The 26,332-nt window shown below is 45.0% G+C and overlaps 1 protein-coding gene and 1 pseudogene across 1 annotated transcript in view; one reads left to right on the top strand and one right to left on the bottom strand.

Moving 5' to 3' along the window:
* Positions 1-9,780: 9,780 nt before the first annotated feature.
* On the top strand, positions 9,781-11,994 carry LOC110522820 (annotated as a pseudogene).
* Positions 11,995-12,134: 140 nt separating this feature from the next.
* Positions 12,135-26,332, bottom strand: part of LOC110523400 (vacuolar protein sorting-associated protein 37B) — a 52,012-nt gene continuing 37,814 nt past the window's right edge. Inside the window, exons 3-4 of the mRNA XM_021602067.2 lie at positions 13,748-13,830; positions 12,135-13,609 (exon numbers count right to left, since the gene is read on the bottom strand). Coding sequence (XP_021457742.1) covers positions 13,184-13,609; positions 13,748-13,830 — 509 coding nt within the window. The 3' untranslated portion in view covers positions 12,135-13,183. The remainder of the gene's footprint in view (positions 13,610-13,747; positions 13,831-26,332) is intronic.

The following is a 26,332-nucleotide window of genomic DNA, read 5'->3' as shown; positions in this document are numbered from 1 at the left end:
ACTGTGCCTTTAAACAACTTGGAAAATTCCAGAAAATTGTCATTGCTTTAGAAACCTGAGTTAATTGACATTTGAGTAAATTGGAGGTGTACCTGTGGATGTATTTGAAGGCCTACCTTCAAACTCAGTGCCTCATTGCTTGACATGGGGAAATCAACCAAGACCTCAGAAAAACATCTGTAGACAAGTCTGGTTCATCCTTGGGAGCAATTTCCAAATGCCTAAGGTACCATGTTCATCTGTGCAAACCATTGTGCACAAGTTTGAACACCATGGGAACACGCAGCTGTCATACCGCTCGGGAAGGAGACGTGTTCTGTCTCCTAGACATGAACGTACTTTGGTGTGAAAAGTGCAAATCAATCCCAGAACGGCCAAGGCCACTGCTCCACAACCGCCATAAAGCCAGACTACGGTTTGCAATTGCACATGGGGACGGAGATGGTACTTTTTGGAGAAATTGTTCTCTGGTCTGATGGAACTGTTTGGCCATAATGACCGTTATGTTTGCAAGCTGAAGAACACCATCCCAACCGTGAAGCACGGGGTGGCAGCATGTTGTGGGGGTGCTTTGCTGTAGGAGGGACTGGTGCACTTCATAAAATAGATGTCATGAGGGAGGAAAATTGTGGCTATATTGAAGCAACATCTTAAGACAGTCAGGAAGGTTGCAAATGTGTCTTCCAAATGGACAATGACCCCAAGCATACTTCCAAAGTTGTGGCAAAATGGCTCACGAAGCCCTGACCTCAATCCTATAGAAACATTGTGGGCAGAACTGAAAAAGTGTGAGCAAGGAGGCCTACAAACCTGACTCAGTTACACCAGCTCTGTCAGGAGGAATGGGCCAAAATTCACCAAACTTATTGTGGGAAGCTTGTGAAAGGCTACCTGAAATGTTTGACCCAAGTTAAACAATTTAAAGGCAATGCTACCAAATACAAATTGAGTGTATGTAAACTTCTGACCCCCTGGGAATGTGATGAAAGAAATAAAAGCTGAAATAAATAATTATCTCTACTATCATTCGGACATTTCACATTCTTAAAATAAAGTGGTGATCCTATCTGACCTAAGACATGGAATTTTTACTAGGATTAAATATCAGGAATTGTGAAAAGCTGAGTTTAAATGTATTTGGCTAAGGTGTATGTAAACTACCGACTTCAACTGTATATCCAATCACTATTTATAAAGCCCTTTTTACAACGGCCGATATCAGTGGTTATACAGAAACCCAGCCCTAAACCTCGTACGGCAAGCAATGCAGATAAATGTCAGTTGGCTTTTCATGGCTGAGCAATCAGGTTGAGAGCAGGTATACTGAACAAAATGCAAACATTTTGATTTTACTGAGTCAGGGTTTGGCTGATTTCCAGGCGATTGCTACCTGCCCCAACACAGAATGCCAACTAAAGTTTGGAAGATTAATAATTGTCTAGGGCTGTTTTTCATGTTTTGGGCTAAGCCCCTTAGTTCCAGTGAAGGGCAGTCAACGCTACAGCATATACATTGACATTCTAGATGATTCTGTTCTTCCAACTTTGACAACAGTTCGGGGAAGACCCTTTCCGGTTTCAGCATGACAATGCCCCCGTGCACAAAGCGAGGTCCATACAGAAATGGTTTGTCGATCGGTGTGGAAGAACTTGACTGACATCCACAAAATACTGACCTTAACTCCATCGAACATCTTTGAGATGAATTGGAACGTCTGACCTCAATAATGCTCCTGTTGCTGAATGTTACCAAGTCCCTGCAGCAATGTTCTAACTTCAAGTGAAAAGCCTTCCCAGAAGAGTGGACGCTGTTATAGCAAAGGGGGGACCAACTCCATATTAATGCCCATGACTTTGGAATGAGATGTTTGACAAGCAGGTGTCCACATACTTTTGGTCATTTAGTGTACTTAGTGATGTTTAAGTGGTTTATTTGCAGGTATTAAAAGTAATACATTGGAATTTATGGGATGGTCATATCACCAAGCAGCTGCCGTAAGTGGTGATGCAGCCAGTCACGATGCTCTCAATGGATGATCATTGCAATATAGTAATATTTCTTTATCTGGTAAAACGATTAGGTAGTGAGGTAATTGGTATCGCCCTCTCTTTTATATTATAGAAAAGCGACGTTAAAGAACTATAATTTGCACAATCTGTTGAATTATGGAGAGGCATGGCAAATTTACTGTATGATTCTTGCAAGGAGTGCTACAGTTCCCAGTAGGTATTTTGGTGGGTACCAGCACTGGAACTGTTGGAAGAGGGACTTGTTAGTATGCCTGAAATGCATCCTTCCTTTGAGTAGTCACTATGACATTATTTGCTTTTATCCAACTGTTAGATTATGATTACCTTAAACCAGGAAGGAAGCATTTTCATTATTATAGCTAATAGGTATGCTTTACCTCCCTACAGCAAAAGGGTGTAATTCATACTTAACCACAAGATGTCCCCATAGACCAAGTGAAAGCTCTTACAGCTGATTGCCTTTCTCATACACACTAATTTCTAGGGGTGTGCTGACATGCGTAATCATATCCGTAAATTTACAGTTGATAATCGGATGATCACTCTATCCGAGCAGCAGGATCAATGCTACAGGCCACCACTCTACTTACCGATAGGCAAACTAGCCAGTTGAGTTATTTAGACCACGCACATGACTGACTCAAAGACAGTACAGTATGGTTAAGAAACTCTGACTGACTGACGTGAGATCTGTGAGCTGCTCTGACAGCTGGTGCTTAAAGCTATTGAGGGAGATATGAGTCTCCAGCTTCCAGTGATTTTTGCAGTTTGTTCCAGTCATTGGCAGCAGAGAACTGGAAGGAAAGGCGGCCAAAGGGGGAATTGACTTTGGGGGTGACTAGTGAGATATACCTGATGGAGCGTATGCTACGGGTGGGTGCTGCTATGGTGACTAGTGAGCTGAGATAAGGCAGGGCTTTTCCTAGCAGAGACTTATAGATGACCTGGAGCCAGTGGGTTTGGCGACGAGTATGAAGCGAGGGCCAGCCAACGAAAGCGTACAGGTCGTAGTGGTGGGTAGTGTATGGGGCTTTGGTGACAAAATGGATGGCACTGTGATAGACTGCATCCAATTTGTTGAGTAGAGTGTTGGAGGCTATTTTGTAAATGACATTGCCGAAGTCGAGGATCGGTAGGATGGTCAGCATGAGTGAAGGATGCTTTTTGCGAAATAGGAAGCCGATTCTAGTTTTAATTTTGGATTGGAGATGCTTATTAATGTGAGTCTGGAATGAGAGTTTACAGTCTAGCCAGACACATAGGTATTTGTAGTTGTCCACATATTCTTAGTCAGAACCTTCCAGAGTAGTGATGCTGGACAGGCTGTCAGGTGCTGGCAGTGATCGGTTGAAGAGCATGCATTTAGTTTTACTTGCATTTAAGAGCAGTTGGAGGCGACGGAAGGAGAGTTGTATAGCATTGAAGCTCGTCTGGAGGTTAGTTAACACAGTGTCCAAAGAAGGACCCGAAGTATACAGAATGGTGTCGTCTGCGTAGAGCTGGATCAGAGAATCACCTGCAGCAAGAGCGACATCATTGATGTAAACAGAGAAGATAATTATTTGTCTCAAACATAGTTAAATATAGTTAAATAACGGTTCAATAAAATAAATATATACAATGCCTTGAGAAAGTATTCATACCCGTTGACTTAATCCACATTTTGTTGTATTACAGCCTGAATTTAAAATGGGTTAAATATATTATTTTTTTATCCATCTACACATAATACATCATAATGACAGTGAAAAAATGTTTTTGACATTTTTGCAAATGTATTGAACAGGAAATACAGACATATCTAATTTACGTAAGTATTCACACCTCTGAGTCAATGTTTGTAGAAGCACTTTTGGCATGGATTACAGGCAGAATCTTTCTGGGTAAGTCTCTAAAAGCTTCCAGTGCTGAATTGTGAAACATTTGCCCATTATTCTTTTCAAAAATCTTCAAGCTCTGTCAAATTGGTTGTTGATCATTGCTAGACAACCATTTTCAGGTCTTGCCATAGATTTTCAAATAGATTTAAGTCAAAACTAACCTGGCCACTGAGGAATATTCACTGTCTTCTTGGTAAGTAACTCCAGGTTATAATTGGCCTTGTGTTTTAGGTTATTGTCCTGCTGAAAGGTGAATTCATCTCCCAGTGTCTGGTGGAAAGCAGACTGAACCAGGTTTTCCTCTAGGATTTTTCCTGTGGTTTCTCCATTCCGTTTATTTTTATCCTGAAATTCTCCCAAGCATACCCATAACAGTAATGTGTTGTATTGGATTTGCCCAAAGGATAACACTTTGAATTCAGAAAAGGTGAATTGCTTTGCCACATTTTTTGCAGTATTACCTTAGTGCCTTGTTGCAAACAGGATGCATGTTTTGGAATATTATTCTGGTTTGTCTTCCTTCTTTTCATTCTGTCAATTAGGTTAGTATTGTTGAGTAACTACAATGTTATTGATCCATCCTCAGTTGTCTCCTATCACAGCCATTAAACTCTGCAACTGTTTTAAAGTCACAATTGGCCCCATGGTGAAATCCCTGGAAGGTTTCCTTCCTCTTCTGCAACTGAGTTAGGAAGGACACCTGTATCTTGTAGTGACAGGGTGTATACATACACAATCCAAAAGTATAATTAATAACCTCACCATGCTCAAAGGGATATTCAAAGTGAGCTTATTTTTTTCTTTTTTTTACCCATCTATCAATACGTGCCCTTCTTTATGAGGCATTAGAAAACCTCCCTGGTCTTTGTGGTTCAAATTCACTGCTCGACTGAGGTACCTTACAGATAATTGTATGTGTGGGGTACAGAGATGAGGTAGTCATTCAACAACCATGTTAAACACTATTATTACACACAGTAAGACCATACAACTTATTATGTGACTTGTTAAGCACATTTTACTCCTAAATGTATTTAGGCTTGCCATAACAAATGCATTGAATAGTTATTGACATTTCATATTTTCATTTTTTATTAATTTGTAAAAGAAATGTGAAAAACATTGTCTGGTAATCTCCATTTAAAAATCAGGCTGTAACACAACAAAATGTGGAAAAAGTAAAGGGTGTGAATACTTTCTAAAGGTACTGTATTTGCTCTCTTGTCATTACCTGCATTTCCTATTTCCAGCTTTCTAACTTTGTCTTTTAGGAAATGCAGTTAATTCTTGGTGATACCCTGATGCATTGTTGGTACAATCACTTTGTTTTTTTCTGCTATTCCACCCCCAGTCTGGCCTCCATCTTCCTCAGCTCCACCACAATGTCTGTCAGCACTCTCAGCTCAGCCAAAATGTCAGGGGTGTTGGTGGTGGTCTGGCAATTAATCTCTTTCTGGATCCTCTCTGCACCATCAGTCCTTCAGCTGTCTCTAACCCTACTCTCTCCCTCATTCTTGTCATTCTCTCTGACCCCGTCCCTCTCTCCCTGAGCCCATGCCCCCAGGCCCAGACAGACAAAACAGCAACACGGAACCCCCCAGGACAACAGCACCCCTTATTCTGAAATGACACGGTTCAGAAATGTAGTCTAGTAAAGTACGGCATGAGGCTCAGTCGCGTTCTTTATACGCTACTTACTTATTGAACTAAATGCATGAGAATTGAATATACACTACCGTTCAAAAGTTTGGGGTCACTTAGAAATGTCCTTGTAACTGTCTCTAACCAGAATGGAAAGAGGAGTGGGGGACCCTGGTGCACAACTGAGCAAGAGGACAAGTACATTAGAGTGTCTAGTTTGAGAAACAGATTACTTTGGGACAGATGACTTTGGGCTAGATAGAAAATAAAGAATGCTGCAGGACTAAAATAATTGCTCAATTTGAACAGTAGGCTACCAGTTCTTGGCCAGTACAAGTTTACCAGTGAGTTTTTGTTAAAAATAAGATTTAGCTTTTTTTCTTTGAGCTGAATCACAATCAATAAACACAAGTAATACATTAGTCCAATATTATCAGCTACACAAGTAGTAATAGCAGAAGGAAGCATGTATTCACCTCACTGACTGAGATAAAATTGAGTTTTAGTTCACTTGACCTTTTCAGCCATCTGCTATCAGAAAAATAGCATTCTGTCATTTGAAAATAAGTTATTTTTTACACTTTATACCATAGTCCAATGGCAAAAGAGAAAATATTGATTGACATAGCGTTTATTTGAATTACAGACCGTTGTCAGCAGCCTAGTCAATTGTATAACAAAACCTTTATAACCTTAACTACAGGTCTTGCTTTAAATAATCATTATGGTACGTTTTCTGTCAAGATGAGTGGTGGCTATAGCACAACTAACAAACCAAGTTTCGTCAAACTATCAAACGTTATGGAGCTAGCTAACTTTAAGGTAACATGAAGTTGGATAACTAGTTGCTAACCATTCTGCGTAAATAGCTAGCTAACAACATGAAAGTAAATCTGTCAGCTATGACACATGTATTTTTGGAGCTAGCATGCTAATTTATTCAAATTGTATTTTCCACAGCGTGAGTGCATTTCTATCCACGTTGGTCAGGCTGGTGTGCAGATCGGTAATGCTGATCGGAGCTGTACTGCTTGGAGCATGGGATCCAGCCTGATGGGCAGATTTATTTTACCTTTATTTAACCAGGTAGGCTAGTTGAGAACAAGTTCTCATTTGCAAGTGCGACCTGGCCAAGATAAAGCGTAGCAATTCGACACATACAACAACACAGAGTTACAAATGGAATAAACAAAACATACAGTCAATAATACAGTAGAACAAAAGAAAACAAAAAGTCTATATACAGTGAGTGCAAATGAGGTAAGTTAAGGAAATAAATAGGCCATGGTGGCGAAGTAATTGCATTATAGCAATTAAACACTGGAATGGTAGATCGGCAGAAGATGAATGTGCAGGTAGAGATACTGGGGTGCAAAGGAGCAAAATAAATACCAGTATGGGGATGAGGTAGGTAGATAGATGGGCTGTTTACAGACGGGCTATGTACAGGTGCAGTGATCTGTAAGCTGCTCTGACAGCTGGTGCTTAAAGCTAGTGAGGGAGATGTGAGTCCAGCTTCAGAGATTTTTGCAATTCAATTCAGTCATGGGCAGCAGAGAACTGTAAGGAAAGACGACCAAAGGAGGAATTGGCTTTGGGGGTGACCAGTGAGATATACCTGCTGGAGCGCGAGCTATGAGTGGGTGCTGCTATGGTGACCAGTGAGCTGAGATAAGGCGGGGCTTTACCTAGCAAAGACTTGTAGATAACCTGTAGCCAGTGGATTTGGCACGAGTATGAAGCGAGGGCCAACCAACGAGAGCGTACAGGTCGCAATGGTGGGTAGTGTATGGTGCTTTGGTGACAAAACAGATGGCACTGTGATAGACTGCATCCAGTTGTTGAGTAGAGTGTTGGAGGCTATTTTATAGATGACATCACCGAAGTCGAGGATCAGTAGGATGGTCAGTTTTACAAGGGTATGTTTGGCAGCATGAGTGAAGGATGCTTTTTTGCGGTAAAGGAAGCCGATTCTAGATTTAATTTTGGATTGGAGATGATTAATGTGAGTCTGGAAGGAGAGTTTACAGTCTAACCAGACACCCAGGTATTTGTAGTTGTCCACGTATTCTAAGTCAGAGCCGCCCAGAGTAGTGATGCTGGACGTGCGAGCAGGTGCGGGCAGTGATCGATTGAATAGCATGCATTTAGTTTTACTTGCGTTTAAGAGCAGTTGGAGGCCACGGAAGGAGAGTTGTGTGGCATTGAAGCTCGTCTGGAGGTTAGTTAACACAGTGTCCAAGGAGGGGCCAGAAGTATACAGAATGGTGTTGTCTGCGTAGAGGTGGATCAGAGAATCACCAGCAGCAAGAGCAACATCATTGATGTATACAGAAAAGAGATTCGGCCCGAGAATTGAACCCTGTGGCACACCCATAGAGACTGTCAGAGGTCCGGACAACAGTCCCTCCGATTTGACACACTGAACTCTAGCAGAGAAGTAGTTGGTAAACCAGGCGAGGCAATCATTTGAGAAACCAAGGCTGTCGAGTCTGCCAACAAGCATGTTGTGATTGACAGAGTCGAAAGCCTTGGCCAGGTCGATGAATACGGCTGCACAGTAATGTCTCTTATCGATGGCGGTTATGATGTCATTTAGAACCTTGAGCGTGGCTGAGGTGCACCCATGACCAGCTCTGAAACCAGATTGCATAGCGGAGAAGGTATGGTTGGATTCGAAATGGTCAGTAATCTGTTTGTTAACTTGGCTTTCGTAGACCTTAGAAAGACAGGGTAGAATAGATATAGGTCTGTAGCAGTTTGGGTCTAGAGTGTCTCCCCCTTTGAAGATGACCGCGGCAGCTTTCCAATCTTTGGGAATCTCAGACGATACGAAAGAGAGATTGAAAAGGCTACTGATAGGGGTTGCAACAATTTCGGCAGATGATTTTAGAAAGAGAGGGTCCAGATTGTCTAGCCCGGCTGATTTGTAGGGGTCCAGATTTTGCAGCTCTTTCAGAACATCAGCTATCTGGATTTGGGTAAAGGAGAAATGGTGGGGGCTGTGGTGGGTTGCTGTGGAGGGTGCCGGACAGTTGACCGGTGTAGGGGTAGCCAAGTGGAAAGCATGGCCAGCCGTAGAGAAATGCTTATTGAAATTCTCAATGGTAGCGGATTTATCGGTGGTGACAGTGTTTCCTAGCTTCAGAGCAGTGGGCAGCTGGGAGGAGGTGCTCTTATTCCCCATGCACTTTACAGTGTCCCAGAACTTTTTTGAGTTAGTACTACAGGATGCAAATTTCTGTTTGAAAAAGCTTGCCTTAGCTTTTCTAACTGCCTGTGTATATTTGTTCCTAACTGTTCCTAATTCGATGCTAATGCAGAATGCCACAGGATGTTTTTGTGCTGGTCAAGGGCAGACAGGTCTGGAGTGAACCAAGGACTATATCTATTCGTAGTTCTACATTTTTTGAGAGGGGCATGCTTATTTAAGATGGTGAGGAAGGCACTTTTAAAGAATAGCCAGGCATCATCTACTGACGGGATAAGGTCAATGTCATTCCAGGATACCCCGGCCAGGTCGATTAGAAAGGCCTGCTCGCAGGTGTTTCAGGGAGCGTTTGACAGTGATGAGGGGTGGTCGTTTGGTTGCAGACCCATTACGAATGCAGGCAATGAGGCAGTGATCGCTGAGATCTTGATTGAAAACAGCAGAGGTGTATTTGGAGGGCAAATTAGTTTGGATGACATATATGAGGGTGCCCGTGTTTACTGATTTGGGGTTGTATCTGGTAGGTTCATTGATCATGTGTGAAATTGAGGGCATCAAGCTTAGTTTGTAGGATGGCCGGGGTGTTAAGCATGTCCCAGTTTAGGTCACCTAGTAGCACGAGCTCAGAAGATAGATGGGGGGCAATCAATTCACATATGGTATCGAGGGCACAGCTGGGGGCAGAGGGAGGTCTATAGCAAGCGGCAACAGTGAGAGACTTGTTTCTGGAAAGGTGAATTTTTAGAAGTAGAAGCTCAAATTGTTTGGGTACAGACTTAGATAGCCTGCAGAGTTCTGTATTACTATCTTTGCAGTAGATTGCAACGCCGCCCCCTTTGGCAGTTCTATCTTGGCGGAAAACATTATAGTTAGGAATGGAAATCAAGGTTTTTGGTGGTTTTCCTAAGCCAGGATTCAGACACGGCTAAGACATCTGGGTTGGCAGAGTGTGCTAAAGCAGTGAGTAAAACAAATTTAGGGAGTAGGCTTCTAATGTTAACATGCATGAAACCAAAGCTTTTACGTTTACAGAAGTCAACAAATGAGAGCACCTGTGGGGTGGGAGTGGAGCTAGGCACTGCAGGACCTGCCCAGCGACAAAACCATCGGTGGAGGGGACGACTCCTTCAACACCTTCAGCGAGACAGGAGCGGGAAAACATGTCCCTCGTGCAGTTTTTGTGGATCTCAAACCAACTGTTGTTGGTAAGGACGAAATGAGCGAAGCTATGATTACTATATGCTGTAATAAAAAATATAATCCTCCCTGACCAGAGAATGATTTTTCATAGATGAGGTCCGCACCGGGACATACCGTCAGCCTTTCCACCCTGAGCAGCTCATCACCGGTAAGGAGGATGCCACCAACAACTACGCTCGAGTCCACTACACCATTGGCAAGGAAATCGTGGACTTGGTGCTGGACAGAGTTCGCAAGCTGGTGAGTAACGTTAGCTAGTATTTTTTGTTTGTTAGCCTGAAGCCATGTGCTGCCAATGCCCAGTTATTCAACTTTACTAAATAGTCTTTTTTTTTTGTTAGCCTGGAGCCATATGCATCCTCTGCCCAACAAATTCGAGAATGAATCGTTTGGTGGCTGCAGTTCGCAAACGATATTGCGCTTATCACCCTCAAGGCAGTTAAGCAATGCATTCTGCCAATAGTCGTTCACAAGTTAGTCCAGTTGCAGCCACAACTAGACCCCGTCTCAAATGTACCAAGAAAAAATAGTATTTGTATGCCTGGCAATTAACAATTGTACATTGTTTAAAGCACGATTTTACAAGTCTGTCACAAATGACAGCTCTAGTAAGCCTTTTATGGGGAACGACATGTGAACAAGTGGCTTGTAGAATCATGACTATTTAGAGTTTTCAGTTCATTGTTCGCCGGTAGGGTGTCCTGGTGCCCTGGAAAGATTTGTTATTTTGAGTCTTAAGAGATCAGTCAGTAAAAAGAGCCGAACTTCCCGTCACTTGTCCATAACCTGTTCTTTCTCACTCCAGTCAGACCAGTGCACTGGCCTTCAGGGCTTCCTGATCTTCCACAGTTTTGGTGGTGGAACTGGATCAGGTTTTGCTTCACTGCTCATGGAGAGACTGTCTGTGGACTACGGAAAAAAGTCCAAACTGGAGTTTGCCATTTACCCTGCCCCTCAGGTATTGCTAATGTTTAGTTGTTCACATGATTATTTGGTAGATTTCCAAATCAGCAAAACTTTTACAGTACTCAATACTTGTTTGATATGTACATTTTCATTATGTAACACCTAATGATGACAGTTCTACCTCTTGTTTATGTGTTCAGGTGTCCACAGCAGTGGTGGAGCCCTACTAGTCTATCCTGACCACCCACACCACCCTGGAACACTCACTGTGCCTTCATGGTTGACAACGAGGCCATCTACGACATCTGCCGTCGTAACCTGGACATTGAGCGTCCCACCTACACCAACTCAACAGGCTCATTGGCCAGATTGTCTCCTCCATCACCGTTGCGTATCGATGGAGCTCTCAACGTGGACCTGCCAGAGTTCCAGACCAACCCGATGCCCTACCCCCGTATCCACTTCCCCCTGGTCACCTACGCACCTGTCATCTCTGCCGCGAGATGCCCGCCAACCAGATAGTGAAGTGTGACGCTCGTCACGGGAAGTACATGGCCTGCTGTACGTCAATGCTGCCATCGCCACCATCAAGACCAAACGCATCATCCAGTTTGCCGACTGGTGCCCCACCGGCTTCAAGGTAAATAAGCAATGGATTCATTCATTCACACTGATCTATCCTTCTAAACATTTAAGGCACTTGGCATGTTAATTATTGGTTAGTCAGGTTGACAGTTTTTTTGTTTGTGCCCTGCAGGTTGGCATCAACTACCAGCCACCCATGGTGGTGCCAGGTGGAGATCTAGCCAAGGTCCAGAGAGCTGTGTGCATGTTGAGCAACACCACGGCCATTGCTGAGGCCTGGGCTCGGCTCGACCACAAGTTTGACCTGATGTACGCCAAGCGTGCCTTTGTGCACTGGTATGTGGGAGAGGGTATGGAGGAGGGGGAGTTCTCTGAGGCCAGAGAGGATCTGTCTGCCCTGGAGAAGGACTACGAAGAGGTGGGAGTAGATTCAGTGGAAGGGGAGGCTGAGGAAGGAGAAGAGTACTGAACATTGACATGTTTTAGTTAATTGACCATTTCAATAAAAGTTGTGTTTTGTTCCATTCTCCTGGGGATTTTTACCAGCATGTGATGGTTTAAAAAAATAAAAATCAGGCAGGAAAGTATCTTTTTTTTTGGCAAAGTTAACTACATCAGCACAATTGTTCAATTACCCACTGTGTCCAGTTGATAGCAACAAACACAGACAACTGCGACATCAGGCATAGAACACCTTAGTATTGGTTATAAAACATTTATTGATTTGGATGAAAGTCAACCTGTCAGTCTAGCATTACAACATGAATGTTTGTTCCTAGGGAGTGTAGATCAGATGTACAGTACCAGGGACTACTATACTATATTCATATTTTAAATGTTTCCTGCACCATCTCATTTTTTAACCCCCATGTGTTTTCCTTGAGGTGAGCACAAATGGGGAAAGCAAACTGTAGATGTACAGCCAGCTGTAGATCTCTTTTCCCCACATGGCAACTTTGACTGGCTTCACAAGAAAGCCAGTGTAACATTAATTTAGGATGCATGGTTATTTTCAATATCCATCTTCCAGTTAGGTGGGGTACCTCTTATACCGGTATACAAAACAATCACTAAAACAAAGTGCCAAGTCAATAGGTAAGATGAGAACATCTTTGGCAGGTCATTCAAATCCATCCCAAAATGTTAGTTCCCTTGTAAAATAGTATATTCCCAGCCTTGCATCCTCCCGACCTACTGGAAAGAACCTCCACCAATGAATAGGAAAGCACCTAGATTACAATACATTTTGAATTGAAATCAATTTGAGTAGTTCTGTTCAGGGTTGATGGACTAGCTATAGTTGTGACAAATCCAGACTCCTCCCTTTAGACGACTAGGAACTTTAGGGTCAACTATTATCACACCACCTGTCCTGACCTTTGGGGTTACACACAACTTCACGCATACTCAAGTGTGTGCACAGGAAGACACCACCTTCAGTTTACAAAAACTACATCTCATCTACACCGCATATAAATACCAGTCAGAGAGTTAAGTTTTCATATTTCTTCAGATTAATCAGAAAGCTAGTCTTAGAATAAAAACCTAAGAGAATCAACCCCCAGGCTGTAGCTACTGGACGGAGTCTCTGAGGGAGCCTGTCAGGAGTTTTCCCTGTGTTACTGACAGGGGCTGTCATTGGTTAAGTCACCAACACTCATTGTTGGGTCAAAGGTAGATAAGGTCATCATCCATGGTGTTTCTATGGAGACAGACCCCCCCCCCCCCCCTCACTGCATGATGAAGCCAGTTCGGGGGGGCAGGCATGGGGAGGTGGGGTGTTGCTGGGGGGCTTGAGGGTAGGGCTGGGGAATGTAGGGGCTGCTGGGGTAGCCTGGAGGATCCTGGCTGGGGAAAGACATGGCGGGATAGGGGGCCACTTGGTATGACAGGCCGCTCTGCTGAGGGGAGGGAGGATGGGCAGCTCGCGTAGATTGGGGGGACAAGGCTCCATTGGTGTAGGGGGTAGAGGGGAAGTCCTGGGGTCGACTGGGCTGGGTAGGGGTCTGCTGGGGTCTAGTGAGACCCTTCAGCACCAGCTCACGGAGTTTGTCAATCTTTACACGGCGCACATGAGCAAGATGGCGCCTCCGCTGGTAGTCATCGATAAAGCAGTCCAGAGGCAGCTCTCCATCCAGAAACGAGTCTGCCATGTTCTACACAGGGACATCAAAGCAGGGTTATATTCACGCAAGCATACAGACTCAACATAATACACACCAACATAAAATATCATAGAGAGTGAGTATTCTTGTGCGTGTAGGTGTAGTTGTGAACGTATTGGTGTGTGTCACCTCAGTCTCCTCTTCTATCTTGGCTCCCTCAGCTTGCAGCAGAGCCAGCAGAATGTCCAGAGAGCTGTTGCCTGAACCATGGTCTGAGAGATAGAAAGATGAGGGAGAAATGGTTAGAATACACTAAAACACTAAGCATCACAGTGAACGACTGTCCTGAACCTAAGTCGTAACTTGATCCCTGGGGCAGAACATCAATGTAATGGGACTGAATACAGTAGCTGGGGCATTCAGAGGATACTAAGCAGCATTGAGTACGGGAAATCCTATCAGGTAACAGCTGTCTGACAGAGTAGTCACTAGATGGCCATGCTAGAATGGACAGAAAATTGTTGTCACGGTACCAGTGGTGTAATGTGCTTAAGTAAAAATACTTTAAGGTACCACTAAGTCGTTTTTTAGATTATCTGTACTTTACTATTTATATTTTTGACAACTTTTACTTTACTACGTTCCTAAAGAAAATATTGTACTTTTTACTCCATACCTTTTCCCTGACACCCAAAGAACTCATTACATTTTGAATGCTTAGCAGGACAGGAAAATTGTCAAATTCACACTTATCAAGAGAACACGTGGTCATCTACTGCCTCTGGCAGAATCACTAAACACAAATGCATCTTTTGTAAATAATGTCTGAGTGTTGGAGTGAGCCCCTGGCTATCCCTACATTTTATAAATAATGTCTGAGTGTTGGAGTGAGCCCCTGGCTATCCCTACATTTTATAAATAATGTCTGAGTGTTGGAGTGAGCCCCTGGCTATCCCTACATTTTATAAATAATGTCTGAGTGTTGGAGTGAGCCCCTGGCTATCCCTACATTTTATAAATAATGTCTGAGTGTTGGAGTGAGCCCCTGGCTATCTGTACATTTTATAAATAATGTCTGAGTGTTGGAGTGAGCCCCTGGCTATCCCTACATTTTATAAATAATGTCTGAGTGTTGGAGTGAACCCCTGGCTATCCCTACATTTTATAAATAATGTCTGAATGTTGGAGTGAGCCCCTGGCTATCCGTACATTTTATAAATGGAAATTGTTTAAAAATATATATTTTTAAAACCAAATTATATTTAAAACCAAATACTTTTACTCAAGTGGTATTTTACTGGCTGACTTTTACTTGAGTAACTTTCTATTAAGGTATCTATACTAGGGATGCACGATATATTGGTGAACATATCGGAATCGGCCGATATTAGCTAAAAATGCCAACATCAGTATCGGCCCAATGTCTAGTTTAACGCCGATGTGCAAAACCAATGTCAAAGCTGACTTACTTACTGACTTTATTGTCCCCATGGGGAAATTTTGTTACAGTGTCATGTACACATTTAAAGTGGCATTTAAATACAAAACAAAATCGACAATACAACTTTCATAACAGTTACACACCAATAAAAATAATAATAGTAAGAAATAAGAAATAAAACATTAAATAAAAAAATAAAAAATACTAGCCTGCTGGCCTTACGGAGTCAATGGGAACATTCGCCCGAGCTATTTAGGAGGGATATCACACCTGGCACAAATTGTCTCGTTCTGTTTGTACCTAGTGTAGCTGACGTGCAGACCTATATAACGTAGGTACATGACGTAATGACGCCACGTCAAATTTTGCGTTATAGGTGCAACACAGCATTCCTAACCTAACCCACAATGTCTGCTGTGTGGATCAAGCAGTCAACAAGTCGAGCAGTCATTTGAAACAGTAAGAACATTTCAGCGAGACACCTCACAGGTGAAATCCATTAACACCAAGATAGTGGAATTCATTGTCCTTGACAATTAATTAACCGTTCTCTGTCGTGGCATCGGTACACACAACCAAGTGTGCTATTTTTCAGATGTCGCCCTGCCGGAGTTACACGGTAATTGCATCACTGCTATTAGCTTCACAACATACTATGGAATGTCGTTTGGGTCTTTACGTGTCAAAAAAAGATCGACATCAAACCACACTATTTGACAATAACACTATTTGAAGCATTTGACACATCAAATAACACAGCTCTATTATATAATGTTGTGTGTTCTGAATTTGCACGTGCAAGCCAAACGCCACCACTACTATCAGTAATCTGTCAATGCTGTACAAAAAAAGTCTGCAAACAATACCGCGTTGGTAATAAAGCATTATTTGTTCAACCACAACTTCTGGGGTAGCTAGCTTTAGCTGGTAATAAGCTAGCACCAATACAACCAGCCTGAAAGCAATGCCCAGTAGAAACTGCAGTCATTTTCATTTTTCTTAGCAATGATTTAGGAATCCTTGTGAGTAAGTATTAGCTAGGTAGCCACTTGAACTTCAGTTCATGAAATAATAAATAGCTAGCCAGCTACTTAACCCTGTTGCCCAAAGCTAACGTTATAAGCAGCCAGTTAGCTTCATATGGCTAGTGAGGCTCGACCGGACCTGGTTATGTTTTGTGAAGGTAGCCACAATAAGCATTAGGCACAATAGTGGAATTGGCAGTTTGCCTTCAAAATAAAAGTATCTCTTTGAAAGTGATGCAGAAGGCTACAATTTGTGGAATCACGCCATATTTAGACAAGGTAATGTTAAACAAGTTTGGAATGTGAAGCAATGAAATGGGGTATGAGTCTACTCAGTGACACCCAAAGAACAGAACTGTGAAGAGTTTACACAAATATTAGCATTGTAGCTCTTATCTCAGGACGGTCACTGTGTGAAATCACCTCCCCAGTCAGCCTATTGTGTGTATTGACATTCATATTGCACTGTACAGCTTTACCTAAGGATTGGGGATCAATGAAATGAGGTATCAGTCTACTCAATACCCAAAATATTTTTTCCCAACGTCCTCAGAGTTATCAGACTCCAAAAACACCCATGCAGTATTGTTTTTCCTCTGGAATAGTGTTCAATACACATAGGTTGACAATAAATGTCTCAATTCACTGTTGTTACAGAGTCCTGCAATAAGAGCTATGACGCAAATGTTCTCTGGGTGGCACTGAGTAGACTGATACCCCATGTAATTTATCTACAATCCATAGGTAAGGCTGTGCAGTGAAATAAGTATGCCCCCAATGCAATTCTCAAGAATAATACATCCAGTGTGATTTCAATAGATTTGTCAAATTAACAAAATTGTCTTTTGTTGATTTTATATAACAACATTCCAACCTCGTTTAGCATGATCTATTCCAATTATGGAATAATTCTACAATATGTATTGATTTGCATCACTGTCAATGGACATACTTTTATTTTGAAGGCTAACCGCAAAGTCCACTATTGTGTCTAGATTCACATAGATGGGTCCGACCACCAATAATAAAATAAGTATTGTCTTAAAAATTAGGGTTATTTTAGATGACACCTAGCTATATAGTTAGTTAGCTAGCTAACTATAGCTACTGAAACAGATTGTCGTTTTTTTATGTTTTTGGGGAAGAACATTGTTTGCATCCATGAGCTAGCTAGATTTTTTTAATGACCAGCACTGTAGGTGCATCTTTACCAGCATCATAACATACGTATCGATGAATCGCTGTGACATGAAATACAAGCGATAGTGTGATCAATGTGTAATAACTATGTACATTTTTTTAATGAAAGTGTTAAATTATTATGTGAAGTGCAGTCATATTCCGGTCATGATTGGTCAAATAGTGTTATTTGACACGTCAAAAATACACTGCTCAAAACAAATAAAGGGAACACTAAAATAACACATCCTAGATCTGAATGACTTAAATATTCTTATTAAATACTTTTTTCTTTACATAGTTGAATGTGCTGACAACAAAAATCAGGCAAAAATTATCAATGGAAATCAAATTTATCAACCCATGGAGGTCTGGATTTGGAGTCACTCTCAAAATTAAAGTGGAAAACCACACTACAGGCTGATCCAACTTTGATGTCCTTAAAACAAGTCAAAATTAGGCTCAGTAGTGTGTGTGGCCTCCACGTGCCTGTATGACCTCCCTACAACGCCTGGGCATGCTTCTGATGAGGTGGCGGGTGGTCTCCTGAGGGATCTCCTCCCAGACCTGGATTAAAGCATCCGCCAACTCCTTGACAGTCTGTGGTGCATGGAGCGAGACATGATGTCCCAGATGTGCTCAATTGGATTCAGGTCTGGGGAACGGGCGGGCCAGTCCATTGCATCAATGCCTTCCTCTTGCAGGAACTGCTGACACACTCCAGCCACATGAGGTCTAGCATGGTCTTGCATTAGGAGGAACCCAGGGCCAATCGCACCAGCATATGGTCTCACAAGGGGTCTGAGGATCTCATCTCGGTACTTAATGGCAGTCAGGCTACCTCTGGCGAGCACATGGAGGGCTGTGCGGCCCCCCCAAACAAATGCCACACCATGACTGACCCACCGCCAAACCGGTCATGCTGGAGGATGTTGCAGGAGCAGAACGTTCTCCACGGCGTCTCCAGACTCTGTCACATGTGCTCAGTGTGAACCTGCTTTCATCTGTGAAGAGCACAGGGCGCCAGTGGCGAATTTGCCAATCTTGGTTCTCTCTGGCAAATGCCAAACGTCCTGCACGGTGATGGGCTGTAAGCACAACCCCCACCTGTGGACGTCGGGCCCTCATACCACCCTCATGGAGTCTGTTTCTGACCGTTTGAGCAGACACATGCACATTTGTGGCCTGCTGGAGGTCATTTTGCAGGGCTCTGGCAGTGCTCCTCCTGCTTCTCCTTGCACAAAGGCGGAGGTAGCGGTCCTGCTGCTGGGTTGTTGCCCTCCTACGGCCTCCTCCACGACTCCTGATGTACTGGCCTGTCTCCTGGTAGCGCCTCCATGCTCTGGACACTACGCTGACAGACACAGCAAACCTTCTTGCCACAGCTCGCATTGATGTGCCATCCTGGATGAGCTGCACTACCTGAGCCACTTGTATGGGTTATAGACTCCGTCTCATGCTACCACTAGAGTGAAAGCACCGCCAGCATTCAAAAGTGACCAAAACATCAGCCAGGAAGCATAGGAACTGAGAAGTGGTCTGTAGTCACCACCTGCAGAACCACTCCTTTATTGGGGGTGTCATGCTAATTGCCTATAATTTCCACCTGTTGTCTATTCCATTTGCACAACAGCATGTGAAATTTCTTGTCAATCAGTGTTGCTTCCTAAGTGGACAGTTTGATTTCACAGAAGTGTGATTGACTTGGAGTTACATTGTGTTGTTTAAGTGTTCCCTTAATTTTTTTGAGCAGTGTATTTTTTGACAAGCAAAGACCCAAGCGGCGTTACATGGAAATCCTGGTTGAGAATTAAATCCAGTAACAACCCCACTGACAGAGGACCAGTATCCAGTAACAACCCCACTGACAGAGGACCAGTACCCAGTAACAACCCCACTGGCAGAGGACCAGTACCCAGTAACAACCCCACTGACAGAGGACCAGTATCTAGAACAATCCCACTGACTTAGAACCAGTATCCCGAACAACCCGACTGACAGAGGACCCGTATCCAGTAACAACCCCACTGACAGAGGACCAGTATCCAGTAACAACCCCACTGACAGAGAACCAGTATCAATAACAACCCGACTGACAGAGGACCAGTATCCAGTAACAACCCGACTGACAGAGGACCAGTATCAATAACAACCCCACTGACAGAGGACCAGTATCAATAACAACCCCACTGACAGAGGACTAGTATCAATAACAACCCGACTGGCAGAGGACCAGTATCCAATAACAACCCCACTGATAGAGGACCAGTATCCAGTAACAACCCCACTGACAGAGGACCAGTATCAATAACAACCCCCCTGACAGAGGACCAGTATCCAGTAACAACCCGACTGACAGAGGACCCATATCCAGTAACAACCCCGCTGACAGAGGACCCATATCCAATAACAACCCCACTGACAGAGGACCAGTAACAACCCCGCTGACAGAGGACCAGTATCAATAACAACCCGACTGACAGAGGACCAGTATCCAGTATCAACCCCACTGACAGAGGACCAGTATCAATAACAATCCGACTGACAGAGGACCAGTATCCAATAACAACCCCACTGACAGAGGACCAGTATCAATAACAACCCGACTGACAGAGGACCAGTATCCAGTAACAACCCCACTGACAGAGGACCAGTATCCAGTAACAACCCCACTGACAGGGGACCAGTATCCAGTAACAACCCGACTGACAGAGGACCAGTATCCAGTAACAACCCCACTGACAGAGGACCAGTACCCAGTAACAACCCGACTGACAGAGGACCAGTATCTAGAACAACCCCCCTGACAGAGAACCAGTATCCAGTAACAACCCCACTGACAGAGGACCAGTATCCAGTAACAACCCGACTGACAGAGGACCAGTATCCAGTAACAACCCGACTGACAGAGGACCAGTATCCAGTAACAACCCGACTGACAGAGGACCAGTACCCAGTAATAACCCCACTGACAGAGGACCAGTATCTAGAACAACCCCCCTGACAGAGGACCAGTATCAACCCCACTGACAGAGGACCAGTACCCAGTAACAACCCCACTGACAGAGGACTAGTATCTAGTAACAACCCCACTGACAGAGGACCAGTATCCAATAACAACCCCACTGACAGAGGACCAGTATCAATAACAACCCCACTGACAGAGGACCAGTATCCAGTAACAACCCCACTGACAGAGGACCAGTATCCAGTAACAACCCCACTGACAGAGGACCAGTATCCAGAACAACCCCACTGACTTAGGACCAGTATCCAGTAACAACCCGACTGACAGAGGACCAGTATCCAGTAACAACCCCACTGACAGAGGACCAGTATCCAGTAACAACCCCACTGACAGAGGACCAGTATCCAGTAACAATCCCACTGACTTAGAACCAGTATCAACCCCACTGACAGAGGACCAGTATCCAGTAACAACCCCACTGACAGAGGACCAGTATCCAGTAACAACCCCACTGACAGAGGACCAGTATCCAGTAACAACCCGACTGACAGAGGACCAGTATCCAGTAACAACCCCACTGACAGAGGACCAGTATCCAGTAACAACCCCACTGACTTAGGACCAGTATCCAGTAACAACCCCACTGACTTAGAACCAGTATCAACCCCACTGACAGAGGACCAGTATCCAGTAACAACCCCACTGACAAAGGACCAGTATCCAGTAACAACCCCACTGACAGAGGACCAGTATCCAGTAACAACCCCACTGACAAAGGACCAGTATCCAGTAACAACCCCACTGACTTAGGACCAGTATCCAGTAACAACCCCACTGACTTAGAACCAGTATCAACCCCACTGACAGAGGACCAGTATCCAGTAACAACCCCACTGACAGAGGACGACTATCCAGTAACAACCCGACTGACAGAGGACCAGTATCCAGTAACAACCCCACTGACAGAGGACCAGTATCCAGTATCAACCCCACTGACAGAGGACCAGTATCCAGTAACAACCCGACTGACAGAGGACCAGTATCCAGTAACAACCCGACTGACAGAGGACCAGTACCCAGTAATAACCCCACTGACAGAGGACCAGTATCTAGAACAACCCCCCTGACAGAGGACCAGTATCAACCCCACTGACAGAGGACCAGTACCCAGTAACAACCCCACTGACAGAGGACTAGTATCTAGTAACAACCCCACTGACAGAGGACCAGTATCCAGTAACAAACCCACTGACAGAGGACCAGTACCCAGTAACAACCCCACTGGCAGAGGACCAGTACCCAGTAACAACCCCACTGACAGAGGACCAGTATCTAGAACAATCCCACTGACTTAGAACCAGTATCCCGAACAACCCGACTGACAGAGGACCCGTATCCAGTAACAACCCCACTGACAGAGGACCAGTATCCAGTAACAACCCCACTGACAGAGAACCAGTATCAATAACAACCCGACTGACAGAGGACCAGTATCCAGTAACAACCCGACTGACAGAGGACCAGTATCAATAACAACCCCACTGACAGAGGACCAGTATCAATAACAACCCCACTGACAGAGGACTAGTATCAATAACAACCCGACTGGCAGAGGACCAGTATCCAATAACAACCCCACTGATAGAGGACCAGTATCCAGTAACAACCCGACTGACAGAGGACCCATATCCAGTAACAACCCCGCTGACAGAGGACCCATATCCAATAACAACCCCACTGACAGAGGACCAGTAACAACCCCGCTGACAGAGGACCAGTATCAATAACAACCCGACTGACAGAGGACCAGTATCCAGTATCAACCCCACTGACAGAGGACCAGTATCAATAACAATCCGACTGACAGAGGACCAGTATCCAATAACAACCCCACTGACAGAGGACCAGTATCAATAACAACCCGACTGACAGAGGACCAGTATCCAGTAACAACCCCACTGACAGAGGACCAGTATCCAGTAACAACCCCACTGACAGGGGACCAGTATCCAGTAACAACCCGACTGACAGAGGACCAGTATCCAGTAACAACCCCACTGACAGAGGACCAGTATCCAATAACAACCCTACTGACAGAGGACCAGTATCAATAACAACCCGACTGACAGAGGACCAGTATCCAGTAACAACCCCACTGACAGAGGACCAGTATCCAGTAACAACCCCACTGACAGGGGACCAGTATCCAGTAACAACCCGACTGACAGAGGACCAGTATCCAGTAACAACCCCACTGACAGAGGACCAGTACCCAGTAACAACCCGACTGACAGAGGACCAGTATCTAGAACAACCCCCCTGACAGAGGACCAGTATCCAGTAACAACCCCACTGACAGAGGACCAGTATCCAGTAACAACCCGACTGACAGAGGACCAGTATCCAGTAACAACCCGACTGACAGAGGACCAGTATCCAGTAACAACCCGACTGACAGAGGACCAGTACCCAGTAATAACCCCACTGACAGAGGACCAGTATCTAGAACAACCCCCCTGACAGAGGACCAGTATCAACCCCACTGACAGAGGACCAGTACCCAGTAACAACCCCACTGACAGAGGACTAGTATCTAGTAACAACCCCACTGACAGAGGACCAGTATCCAATAACAACCCCACTGACAGAGGACCAGTATCCAGTAACAACCCCACTGACAGAGGACCAGTATCCAGAACAACCCCACTGACTTAGGACCAGTATCCAGTAACAACCCGACTGACAGAGGACCAGTATCCAGTAACAACCCCACTGACAGAGGACCAGTATCCAGTAACAACCCCACTGACAGAGGACCAGTATCCAGTAACAATCCCACTGACTTAGAACCAGTAACAACCCGACTGACAGAGGACCAGTATCCAGTAACAACCCCACTGACAGAGGACCAGTATCCAGTAACAACCCCACTGACAGAGGACCAGTATCCAGTAACAATCCCACTGACTTAGAACCAGTATCAACCCCACTGACAGAGGACCAGTATCCAGTAACAACCCCACTGACAGAGGACCAGTATCCAGTAACAACCCCACTGACAGAGGACCAGTATCCAGTAACAACCCGACTGACAGAGGACCAGTATCTAGTAACAACCCCACTGACAGAGGACCAGTATCCAGTAACAACCCCACTGACTTAGGACCAGTATCCAGTAACAACCCCACTGACTTAGAACCAGTATCAACCCCACTGACAGAGGACCAGTATCCAGTAACAACCCCACTGACAAAGGACCAGTATCCAGTAACAACCCCACTGACAGAGGACCAGTATCCAGTAACAACCCCACTGACAAAGGACCAGTATCCAGTAACAACCCCACTGACTTAGGACCAGTATCCAGTAACAACCCCACTGACTTAGAACCAGTATCAACCCCACTGACAGAGGACCAGTATCCAGTAACAACCCCACTGACAGAGGACGACTATCCAGTAACAACCCGACTGACAGAGGACCAGTATCCAGTAACAACCCCACTGACAGAGGACCAGTATCCAGTAACAACCCCACTGACAGAGGACCAGTATCCAGTAACAACCCCACTGACTTAGAACCAGTATCAACCCCACTGACAGAGGACCAGTATCCAGTAACAACCCGACTGACAGAGGACCAGTATCCAGTAACAACCCGACTGACAGAGGACCAGTACCCAGTAATAACCCCACTGACAGAGGACCAGTATCTAGAACAACCCCCCTGACAGAGGACCAGTATCAACCCCACTGACAGAGGACCAGTACCCAGTAACAACCCCACTGACAGAGGACTAGTATCTAGTAACAACCCCACTGACAGAGGACCAGTATCCAGTAACAACCCCACTGACAGAGGACCAGTACCCAGTAACAACCCCACTGGCAGAGGACCAGTACCCAGTAACAACCCCACTGAGGACCAGTATCTAGAACAATCCCACTGACTTAGAACCAGTATCCCGAACAACCCGACTGACAGAGGACCCGTATCCAGTAACAACCCCACTGACAGAGGACCAGTATCCAGTAACAACCCCACTGACAGAGAACCAGTATCAATAACAACCCGACTGACAGAGGACCAGTATCCAGTAACAACCCGACTGACAGAGGACCAGTATCAATAACAACCCCACTGACAGAGGACCAGTATCAATAACAACCCCACTGACAGAGGACTAGTATCAATAACAACCCGACTGGCAGAGGACCAGTATCCAATAACAACCCCACTGATAGAGGACCAGTATCCAGTAACAACCCCACTGACAGAGGACCAGTATCAATAACAACCCCCCTGACAGAGGACCAGTATCCAGTAACAACCCGACTGACAGAGGACCCATATCCAGTAACAACCCCGCTGACAGAGGACCCATATCCAATAACAACCCCACTGACAGAGGACCAGTAACAACCCCGCTGACAGAGGACCAGTATCAATAACAACCCGACTGACAGAGGACCAGTATCCAGTATCAACCCCACTGACAGAGGACCAGTATCAATAACAATCCGACTGACAGAGGACCAGTATCCAATAACAACCCCACTGACAGAGGACCAGTATCAATAACAACCCGACTGACAGAGGACCAGTATCCAGTAACAACCCCACTGACAGAGGACCAGTATCCAGTAACAACCCCACTGACAGGGGACCAGTATCCAGTAACAACCCGACTGACAGAGGACCAGTATCCAGTAACAACCCCACTGACAGAGGACCAGTACCCAGTAACAACCCGACTGACAGAGGACCAGTATCTAGAACAACCCCCCTGACAGAGGACCAGTATCCAGTAACAACCCCACTGACAGAGGACCAGTATCCAGTAACAACCCGACTGACAGAGGACCAGTATCCAGTAACAACCCGACTGACAGAGGACCAGTATCCAGTAACAACCCGACTGACAGAGGACCAGTACCCAGTAATAACCCCACTGACAGAGGACCAGTATCTAGAACAACCCCCCTGACAGAGGACCAGTATCAACCCCACTGACAGAGGACCAGTACCCAGTAACAACCCCACTGACAGAGGACTAGTATCTAGTAACAACCCCACTGACAGAGGACCAGTATCCAATAACAACCCCACTGACAGAGGACCAGTATCAATAACAACCCCACTGACAGAGGACCAGTATCCAGTAACAACCCCACTGACAGAGGACCAGTATCCAGTAACAACCCCACTGACAAAGGACCAGTATCCAGTAACAACCCCACTGACTTAGGACCAGTATCCAGTAACAACCCCACTGACTTAGAACCAGTATCAACCCCACTGACAGAGGACCAGTATCCAGTAACAACCCCACTGACAGAGGACCAGTACCCAGTAATAACCCCACTGACTTAGGACCAGTATCCAGTAACAACCCCACTGACTTAGAACCAGTATCAACCCCACTGACAGAGGACCAGTATCCAGTAACAACCCCACTGACAGAGGACCAGTATCCAGTAACAACCCCACTGACAGAGGACGAGTATCCAGTAACAACCAGACTGACAGAGGACCAGTATCCAGTAACAACCCGACTGACAGAGGACCAGTATCCAGTAACAACCCCACTGACAGAGGACCAGTATCCAGTAACAACCCCACTGACAGAGGACCAATATCCAGTAACAACCCGACTGACAGAGGACCAGTATCCAGTAACAACCCCACTGACAGAGGACCAGTATCCAGTAACAACCCCACTGACAGAGGACCAGTATCCAGTAACAACCCGACTGACAGAGGACCAGTATCCAGTAACAACCCCACTGACTTAGAACCAGTATCAACCCCACTGACAGAGGACCAGTATCCAGTAACAACCCCACTGACAGAGGACCAGTATCCAGTAACAACCCCACTGACAGAGGACCAGTATCCAGTAACAACCCGACTGACAGAGGACCAGTATCCAGTAACAACCCCACTGACTTAGGACCAGTATCAACCCCACTGACTTAGAACCAGTATCAACCCCACTGACAGAGGACCAGTATCCAGTAACAACCCCACTGACAGAGGACCAGTACCCAGTAATAACCCCACTGACTTAGGACCAGTATCCAGTAACAACCCCACTGACTTAGAACCAGTATCAACCCCACTGACAGAGGACCAGTATCCAGTAACAACCCCACTGACAG

Source organism: Oncorhynchus mykiss, chromosome 5 (assembly GCF_013265735.2).
Source record: "Oncorhynchus mykiss isolate Arlee chromosome 5, USDA_OmykA_1.1, whole genome shotgun sequence".
In the NCBI taxonomy this organism is placed as follows: Eukaryota; Metazoa; Chordata; class Actinopteri; order Salmoniformes; family Salmonidae; genus Oncorhynchus; species Oncorhynchus mykiss.
This window is presented reverse-complemented; position numbering and strand designations above follow the sequence as displayed.